Source organism: Penaeus japonicus, unplaced genomic scaffold (genome assembly GCF_977035675.1).
Source record: "Penaeus japonicus unplaced genomic scaffold, GWHDUDI00000001_assembly GWHDUDI00000003, whole genome shotgun sequence".
NCBI lineage: Eukaryota > Metazoa > Arthropoda > Malacostraca > Decapoda > Penaeidae > Penaeus > Penaeus japonicus.
In genome coordinates, this window is record NW_028234405.1 from 38,161,979 (window position 1) to 38,171,978 (window position 10,000).

Genomic DNA, 10,000 nt, shown 5'->3' on the forward strand with positions numbered 1-10,000 from the left:
TTAGGAAGAAAAAAATAATGTGTTACTTGATGTTATTCGAAGTATATATTTCTATGTTCGTCCACTGCTGGAAATGTTTCTGGAGGTCCATGTGCGATCTGTTTTACGCTTCGGCTCGACGACAGCAAAACGTGTTCCTTTCCAAATAGAAAGACCGAGGTCAAAATGATTCACTATTTTCTTTCTGAAGTTTTCCGGTTGTGATTTGAGTTCCATTTTTTTTTCTTTTTTTTTGGTTCCTCCTAGACAGACGAAGAGTGAACCATTTTCTTTAAAGGCGTAGAGAACTTTGCGAGAGAGAAAACGGTCAGCCAGAAACGAAGTGCCAGCGATGTTTTCAGGAATGGAAAAAAGTTGAAAAGTGCTGAAAGAGTCAGCTTCCAAGTTGTAAAACCCGTTAAAACATTTAGAAAAAAAATATTCAATTCATTTCGGGTACGCCCTCAAACAGTCATATCACGCACAAACACAATTACATATATATAAAGTCCACAAGCAGCACTACAATGTGAGATCAAGGAAGAATATTACATATATTTGAAAGAAAAAATAACTTTGAATTCGTTCAAGTTTACCTTCCTGTTAATGTAATACTGATTTTCTTTAACTTTCCCACCTTTCTTATTGGACTTAGCTTTCTAAGATACTTGTTGCTGAGTCTGTTAAGTTTGTGTCTGGGTATTTCTGGTGAGCTGAAGAGACTATGCAGCAGAAGACGATTAGTCCGTATATTCTCAATTCGAGATAACCAACTGGTTGAGCTCTGATGAAAGGACACTGGTAAGGGGCGTCAGTCTCTCTCCCTCTCTCTCTCTCTCTCTCACTCACTCACTCACTCACTCACTCACTCACTCACTCACTCACTCACTCACTCACTCACTCACTCACTCTCTATCTCTCTCTCTCTCACTCTCTCTCTCTTTTTCACTTTCCGTAGATAATTCTTTTCTGCGGGATGGAGCCATTCGAAAGGACAGCCTATAAAGGTTTCTTCTATTTTTATGAAAGATGTTAGGGATACAAAAAAATATATATATTGTCAAAAATATCCGAGAGGAACAGTGATTGTGAGGCATAGATTGATTAACATTTGGCATTTTAAATGAGAAGCCCGCGTGGATTGATTAACAGTTGGTATTTTAAATGAAATAAATTATTCTGCTTCATATACACTGATGCCGTCTTCCGCGTGATGGAACAACTCTCAGATAGACTAGATATATATCCATTTTATATGCATCATCTATCTAATTATTTTTTATGAGACGCTGCTATCCACTAGCCACTAGCTTCCAATCTAAACTATAAAGTCAGTGAGGTTTTCATTAACATCAGATTATATGTTTTCTAAGCAATTGATTAGCTCATTTGCAGTAAAATAGGGAAGTGCTCTTGAAGTCACAGAAAAAGGCATCGATACTACTTTATTGTTGCATCATTTATCTTTTAGAAACCTCTAGAATGCGAAGTTGAAATCAGATATTTGCATTGTCATTCAAAACTTATCCACATAGAATTTAATGATACCACAGACATTGCAAAATTAATGAAGAAAAAAACATTGGCCATGGTATTCACTTCAATTTGAAAGCATAATATATCAATAAAAGATTTAGATTTAGCTAGAAACGAAATATCACAAATCTCCGTGTATACATATCATATTCTTGTGATGATTAGAAGAAGTATACATATTCATTATTGTTTAGGCAGTAGAAAAATATTTTAGGTTCGTTTTCCTAGAAAAGTTCCAGCTGTCCGTGACGTCACGATGGCGAGTACGAAGGAAAGTCGTATGTCGTCATATTTTTCAGAACTTAAGAAGTTCATCGACAACGGAAACAATGCAAAAGTTATCAAATGTGCCAATAAAAGTAAGTACACGCTTCTGATCGTCTAGTGTTCACATGTAAGTAGTTAGAATTGAATTGTGAGATGAGCAAATATGTTGCTCTAAGCCATCCTTGCTATTTTTGTTTTCTCTATGTTTGTAAAACTATTTTTCCTTCTGAATGGACCATTTCAGGTGCTCAGTGAATATTAAAGACAATTCTTAGAATAATCATAAATGTATTTTGTAGAATGTAGCTTCTTAATCGAAATATAACAAAATATGGAGTTTGACACATGGTTTTTGACAAGATAGCTCATGTCAATACTTATTCTTATTTAATTTACTGTTCTTATCTTAAATCTTTAGGTCCTACTATAAATGTATTACTAAATACAAAGAAAGTGATACTGATGGATTCATCTCACCCTCTACTATTCACATTTAGTGGATATAATCTGCAATTCTCACTCAACATCCTGCAATCTAGGCCCTGATAGTAGGAGAGGGCATGAAGTAGATCTGAGAAATTCTGTAGTAATCCATGAAGCACTATTTGGGAGATTGACTAAAGTTTTAAAGACACCCATGTTATCTTTCTTCTTTTTTTCTTCTCATAATTCTATGCAATAGTATTTTGTTCTAACCAAATCCACTTAGACCTTGTAGTGACCCCATCAAAAATAGCCAATGTGGAAGGGTTAATGACAAGGACAAAACTCTCTTATTTGCAGATTTTTTTTTTTCTTTTCTCTACCTTTCAAAAGAGTTAGTGTGCTCGATGTCCACTACTTTTATTTTTCTCCATTCTGACATTGTATTCTAAACACTTACTGATGAGAAACTGCTGATGAGATCTACAAGCTCCATCTTACCAAACATTATGTAGTGAAGATTTCTTGGGCCGTGGCAGAACCCCAACAGGTGTAAAGACCAAGCAAAGTCGAGGATGCACAGGTGTCATTCTAACATTATACGATGAATAATCCGGGTATCATTTCAATCCATGGATATGTTGATGAATTCTAAGAGAGTGTTTTTCTGTAACTAGAAGCAATTTAAAGGGGGAAAATGAATGTTTCATATCCTTCATTACCATGATTATAACCATTATGTTTATGGTTTTGTCCCGAATACAATCGCAATTCCTGATTTGACTTGCTAACTCTCTCCTTCTTTTGAGCTTTTATTTCCTTCTCTAATTCTTTTATCTATTTTATGATTTATCTTTTTTTTCATATGACTCAAATTGCATTGTTGATCATGCTTTTATGGACAGTTTGAAAACAAAGTTTTTAAAATGTTTTCCTGCCAGCAGAAGTGTTTTAATTATTTTGTACTTTGTCATTTTTAATTTTTCTTTATTTAATCTTGACAGTTTTGTCGGAGGTACCAGAAGATCTGAAAGCATGGCAATGCAAAGTCGTGGCACTCATCCAGATGGACCAGTTTTCAGAGGTGCTAAGCATCGTCAGCAAATCAAAAGTTGTTGAGTGAGTTTCCATTATTTTAGAAAAGTCTCATGTGTACGAATTGATGATATATTTATTGCCTTTTAGTTTTCTTGCAGTAAATATCCAGAATCATGCCATATCACAAATCACAACAGAAATAGTACCAATGAATTCACCTTGCTCTCCTTTACTCATATATATATATATATATATATATATATATATATATATATATATATATATATATATATATATATATATATATATATATATATATATATATATATATATATATATATATATATATATATATGAAATAATTTACAGAAACTCCCTTGTTCCCCAGAATCTGAGCCCAGATAGTAGTGGAGGGCATGAAGTACAACAGGGAAATTACAGGGTAGAATAAGAATATTGAGTATTAATTACTGAAAAATGGAAGTAATCGCATTCCTTGTATATGTTACAGTGCATATCACTCAATATTCTTCATATTCATTATTCCCTGTTCTACATCATGCCCTCCTTTATGACTGGAGACCAGACTGTGGGGTGGAAGTAGGTTTTTGTGCACTAGTTCCTAAATGTATGAATAGTGGAGGGTGATTGGAAGCCTTTGGTACCATTTCTAGGACCTGGCATTATTCTGAAGATTTACCTTTATTGCTTAAGTGATATATTTAGCTGTAAGTTATACTGCTGTCAAATAAGATAGTTGTTTATTATTATTTAGCTTTAAGTGACTTATTTGAAATGAAACTGTCCTCTTTAAATTTTTTATTGCATTTATTCTTTCTTTCATCAGGGACCTTGCCTTTGAAAAAGCTTACTGTGAGTATCGGCTGAACAATGTCATGGATGCCTACAACACCATCAGCAAAGCCAAGGAAAATTCTCCCCGTGTCCAGGAGTTGCATGCCCAGGTCCTATACCGCCTTGAGAGGTTAGTATGGGTTTATGCCTGAATAAAGTCTAATGCACAAAATATGACTCATAAAGTTTTATCGTTGCTGCGTAGAACTTCCTCATCGAAATGCAAAATTATGAAATTTACATATTTTTTCTATTGGCTTTTTTAGTATTTGTTACCCCAAAGAGGATTGGAGTCATATCACTATTGTGCAATTGTTGATTGTGTTAATGAATATGTGTTAGAATAGATTTCAAATTTATATATTTTATTGCACTCAGAAATGATTTTTAGTGAATTTTTATCTATAAAATTGTGTGGTAAATAAACATATAAACCCCTCTATCCTGTCAGGTATGAAGAGTGCTATGATATATACAGAGAAATGATCCGCACTACCAGTGATGATTTTGATCAAGAACGCCTAACAAACATGGCTGCAGTAGCTGTCAATCGCTACATAGAAGGAAGTGTAAGTGATGCCTATTTACAATTATACCATTTTGATATTAGATTAAGATTATGTTGATGTATTGTTAACTTCCTCGTACATGCTGGCTCACTAACTGACCTGCTTAGTTACACAAGTCTTCACACACAGTATTTTTTTTTTTTTTTTTAACTAAGTCTCATTTTGAGTTAGTTATGGATGAACAGCATGTTAACTGGATTATTATTTTCCAGAATAAAGACACTACTGTCAACATTGATGACTCCTCATATGAGGTGTTATATAATGGATCCTGTCACTTGTTAGCCGTTGGCAACTATGAAGAAGCCTTGAAAAGATTAAAGGAAGCAGAGAACCTTTGCCGCACTTACCTTATTCAGGAGGATGGTGCCACTGAAGAGGAAGTGGCTGAGGAAGTAGCCATTATAAGGTTAGTAAGGTTTCTCTTGATTTTAGGGGAAGTTACACATCTTTGTATTATTTTCTGGTTTGTAGGAATTACCTGAAAAGTAATCCTCCTAAATTGCCTTATTCTCATGGGCATTTGAATGATATCAAAAGTAAGAGTTTGTCAAGCTGATACATTGGTATGTTATAATAGAGACTCTGATTATCTATAATTCTACAGGGTACAGCAGGGCTACTGCCTTCAGCTTATGGGTCAAGAACAGGAAGCAATGGCCATCTACAACAATGTCCTTAAGGGTAAACCAGAAGACCCAGCTCTCCTTGCAATCATCAACAATAATCTTGTTACTATCAACCGTGGAGGAAATGTTTTTGATTCTCGAAAGAAGATGAAAACCGCCCTTGCACCAGGCTTGGAGCATAAACTGACCAGCTATCAACGTGCTAGCATTGCCTTCAATCACTGCTTGCTTGCCTTTAACACGAACCAGGTAATGATTTTGTCTTTCAAGTTGAGGCTTGAAATTGTATTATATATTGTATATATGACATGAAGTGTAAGTTTAGCCAAATAATTACAACTAAATTATCTTATTTTTCTCTTCAAGGATGAACTTTGCCGTACAGAGGTTGCAAAGTTGGCCAAGGATTACCCAAAATTCAGACAGAAAGCTGATATAATCCAGGCTGCTTTGCTAGGAAGAGAGGGTAAGCTGGAAGCTGCTTGTGCCACGTTGAAGAAGTGTGCCCAGGAGGATCCAAATGAGGCACTCAATATTAATCTCATAGCCATCCAGATACTTCTTGCAGGTGTAAGTTGACTCTCATTATTTTTCAATTTTGTGCCATGGTAGACTTTCTGAAGTAAAATGCAGACCTGCAATTTGTACGATGATTATAAATGGTAGTAATATTACAGTTTTGTTACAAAATATTCATTGCATTTTCCAGAGCGATAAGAGAGGTGCATGTGAGGTATTGAAGTCCCTAGATGAGAAAAACAGATATCGGCAGGGCATTGTGTCAGCATTAGTGTCCCTTTACCTATCCTTGGAAGACCGAGATGGTGCCTCCACAATCTTGCGCCAGGCTGTTGATTGGCACAAGAAGAATAAGGTAATAGCAAATTGTGACAAGAAATTTAGTAAGAAGGGTAATTCATGTGTGACATATTTTTGCGTGATTATAAAACTAAATGGCAAGAAGAAATTATTCTAACATTTTTTGTATAACTAGACCTCAGGAGCTCATTTATCTGAGTTGTGGCGGCATGCGGCGGACTTCCATCTTCGTGGTGGGGATGCTCCAACTGCAGCAGCCTCTTTGCAAGAGTTGCATAAACTCAAACCCAAAGATGTCATGACTTTGGCTCAGCTTATTACAGCCTATGCTCAGGTATGGATCATATTTGAGGCTATCAAGATATGAGATCGTTTGGTATTTTTCTAGTTTGTCCTTCAAATTAATGTACTGACTTATCAAGTAATTACAATGAGAAATTTATTGCTTATATTAGTATTTTCTAAATAAATTACATACTACTTCCAAAATATTTACACATTTTCCATTTTGGTTTCTAGTATGATGTAGAGGCAGCACAGAAACTATCAAAACAACTCCCGCCTGCCAGTAGTGTAGTACATAATGTAGATGGTGATGTCTTGGAGGCATCGCTTGGCCACCGCTACATGAAGAAACTCCAACAGGGTAAAGGAGACCTCTCCCCTGCATCACCATCTTCACCCACAGCGAAAGTGTAAGTGTAGGATAATTAGGAGATATCATTCATTATATGATTTATTACATAGTTGAACATGCTTATTCGTAATTTCTTGCAAACCAACTTAGAATCTTTGTGTCTTTATAACAGCACACCTGGATCAGAGCTCAAGAAGAAGACCAAGAAGAAGAAGAAGAGGAAGATAAGGCTACCCAAGAACTACAACCCTGATGTGACTCCTGACCCCGAGCGCTGGTTGCCCAGGTGGCAGCGTAAGACTTTCCGCAAGAAGAGGGATCGCAGGGCGAAGGAAGTTATGAAAGGAACTCAGGGCGTGTCCAGTGATGCAGCAGACAGATAGTAAGTTATTGGAAAGACTTGATTTTTTGGCTTCTCTTGTTGAAATCCTGTTGGATTTTGCAGCAACAGCATTATAATTATTTGAGTAAAAGGAGTTTTAGGGTTTATTTCTTTAAGTTAATTTCTTTAAATATGAATGATATTTTATTCTTACTTTTTAATTCCCAACAGTGACATCACAAAGACAGCTGGGAGCTCTAAGCCCTCACAGGCAGCTAGCCCCAAGCCAGAGTCTGTGGGACTTCGCCGTAACTTCCAGAAGAAGAAGGGAGGAGGGAAAAAGAAGAAGGGAGGATGGTAAACTCGGAATATTCTCAAGGCTGTCATTACTGCAGACAAAAAAGTTCCATTTTACAGAACTGGAGGTCATGATGGTTATAATTGATATATTTTATTATGTTAATTTACTTAATGTTCACTTTAATCACAAACTTCATTTTCTCAAAAGCCAAATTTCTTTTTTTTTTCATCTTCAGTACTTTTATAAAGATAATTTTCCCAGTTATGGCTATTGTTACGTCTGCTTTAATGGCTTATTGAGATGAGCAAGCATTTAGATACGGTGAAGGAGATAACATGAATAAAATTATACAATTGTTTCTTTTTATTTTAATATCCAATTTTATTCAGGATATTGAGCTTAAAGACGATATAAATTATATACATATTTTTGAATGCATATCTATGAATGGCATGGATGCATATGCATGTGTGTGCTAGTATGGAAAGTACAAAATAACTTTCCATAAGAACTTGGTTACTCACAAAATAAGATTTGAAGTGTGGATTATGCAAGATGGTATCAATTATGCATTGGATGCACAGACATCTGTGACTACCTTAAAAATGATGCATTATACAGTTGCATAATGTTGAGTAATAATAGTATAAAAAGAGTGCCTCACATGATCCTTGCTGCAGCTCTTGACAGAATTGCAGGATCGAGAGGTAGGTTCTTGTGCAAATGGTAACCACAATACAATACAATACAAGACTTGTATTGCAGGGAGAGTGACCAAGTCTCCTGAAGCAGTACCTGTCTGTGTATATAATTAATTTTGATTTTTATGCTGCTACCCATCATATACATATTTTTCCATTATCAAACAACCAACCCTCTGTTTTCATAAGACATAAATCCTGAATGAACAAGTAGGGGGCTTCGTTAAACCCTTTCAGTCTTAATACTAACACTGGATAAGTTGTCCCCTGCTAAGTAACCATTCTTCCCTTAAACCGTGATAAGTATGAACTCAAGGAAAAGCTCCTAATCAGTTTAATGTAACTAATATATAATAATTCAAAATCAGAGTTCACGTGATATTTCCATGAGCATAACATTCATCGTAAAACTTTTTTCCCAATAGGGCGTGTGCTTCGTCATGACAGCAGCATATTCACGTATGATGCGTACGTCTATCAAGTGTGCAAATACGTCATCCTTACTTCCTGCTTGTCTCCTTTGTTACGTATGATATTATTAGCTGTGCAATCGACCATAAACGAACAATGCATTTGCATTGCGTGCATTTTCCAGTTTAAAATTACCTCAACAACGTGCGTGAGTCCATATATACTGTACTTACACATACAAAAAACATTATAGGTTTTGTTTGAAGAAAAAAATCGTTACATGTACTTTGTACAAAAAAAAAAGACTAAAAAATACACCCATGGGGAAAGATATGAATTCGCTACTTGCGAGTCATATAGTTATTCCTTAGAAAAAATAAACTTCCATGTAAACAATAAACAGACATACGGTCACGTTTTCTATGATGTGTATAGGGGGAACATTAATAGATATATAAAACCATAACTTAAAGTAAAATACTAACATAAACTTATATGAGCACATAGATATACACAATAAAAAATCCTTACAATGAGAAAAGGCAAATTAACCCAAGAGGTGAGTGGGAAAAACCTTACTAAACCCAAGGAATTCACGACCAATGGTTCACCTCTCTCCACCAATGGACGGCGAGTGTGTGGCGCTCCGAAATGTCCTTCAAAATTAATGGTCCAGGACAGGAAAAGGCATACCATTAAGGTGTTGCCTGCATAACGAAAGGTCTTAGTGAATCTCGTGATCATAAGAGTGCTGGAGGTACCATAATATCAGGGAAAAAGGTGATATTTTATGCGTGGGTCTGTACCGGTATCTCAGGTGAGTGAATGAACTGCCAGTCCACATAATGACACCAATAACACCTGTGGAGGCCCTATTTTGAGCGTGTTTCTGCTTTCATTTACACACACAAATACTGACGTGGAGAGTTACAAACCAGATGATATTAGTTTATATTTACTGTGTTACCTTATGAATTATCTTTTATAAATTTGTACAAGATGTTCTAAATGTTACATTTCTGTAAATTATTATATAATGTTTGACCTCTCTCCAAGTCAGGTTAGGGTTTTTCTTATAACAGTATAGCATATAATATTACTTCGCATGATCTTGTTTTTGGCTTTTAACCTCTTCTAAGATTTTACTGTTTTAACTTATTTTACAAATTATGTTCCTTTTGGGTCAAACCCATAGTGGACAGATGTGATGACATACATGACAGCTCTGATGAGGCCTTAAAGACAGGTGTCCATGCACATATGATGCAACTTCAGGAAATGCTCACGGTTGAAGAGCGCTCACAATCACGAAGTATTATAACTGTAACGGCAACAGTTTTATTTTCCTATAGTAAAAACCATTGTTTTGTGATGGATTTAAGGGAAAAAAAATTGTTAAGCAAGTCTGTGCTGCCTCGAGGGAGGAGAAAACAATTTCTCCGTCCCTCTAATTTTTAGCCGGTGCTGGCAGTGTCAGAAATCTCCCGTCCTGACTGCCAGTTAGCTCGTTCGA

General features: G+C 35.7%; 2 protein-coding genes across 3 annotated transcripts in view; both read left to right on the top strand.

Annotated features, from left to right (window-relative positions):
- Window positions 1-1,722: 1,722 nt before the first annotated feature.
- On the top strand, window positions 1,723-7,733 carry Srp72 (signal recognition particle 72). The gene is made up of 12 exons (XM_043022635.2): window positions 1,723-1,874; window positions 3,210-3,324; window positions 4,091-4,228; window positions 4,550-4,667; window positions 4,880-5,076; window positions 5,275-5,545; window positions 5,663-5,866; window positions 6,006-6,170; window positions 6,291-6,449; window positions 6,635-6,810; window positions 6,925-7,134; window positions 7,306-7,733. Exons 1-12 carry the CDS (start codon window positions 1,772-1,774, stop codon window positions 7,433-7,435), a joined length of 1,986 nt encoding a protein of 661 aa, XP_042878569.1. The 5' UTR covers window positions 1,723-1,771; the 3' UTR covers window positions 7,436-7,733.
- A 1,356-nt stretch (window positions 7,734-9,089) lies between these two features.
- LOC122257375 (UDP-xylose and UDP-N-acetylglucosamine transporter) overlaps window positions 9,090-10,000 on the top strand; it is a 12,766-nt gene continuing 11,855 nt past the window's right edge. The window contains exon 1 of one of the 2 annotated variants that reach the window (XM_043022636.2): window positions 9,090-9,304. The gene's annotated coding sequence lies outside the window, so the exon portion shown is untranslated. The remainder of the gene's footprint in view (window positions 9,305-10,000) is intronic. The other variant, XM_043022637.2, reaches the window with a different exon arrangement.

Excerpts from the sequence above, each read along its gene's own strand:
- Srp72 (XM_043022635.2), top strand. The coding sequence starts at position 1,772 with ATGGCGAGTACGAAGGAAAGTCGTATGTCGTCATATTTTTCAGAACTT. Across the intron at positions 1,875-3,209 it reads TATCAAATGTGCCAATAAAA|TTTTGTCGGAGGTACCAGAA; the intron begins GTAAGTACACGC and ends TAATCTTGACAG. Across the intron at positions 5,867-6,005 it reads TCCAGATACTTCTTGCAGGT|AGCGATAAGAGAGGTGCATG; the intron begins GTAAGTTGACTC and ends TGCATTTTCCAG.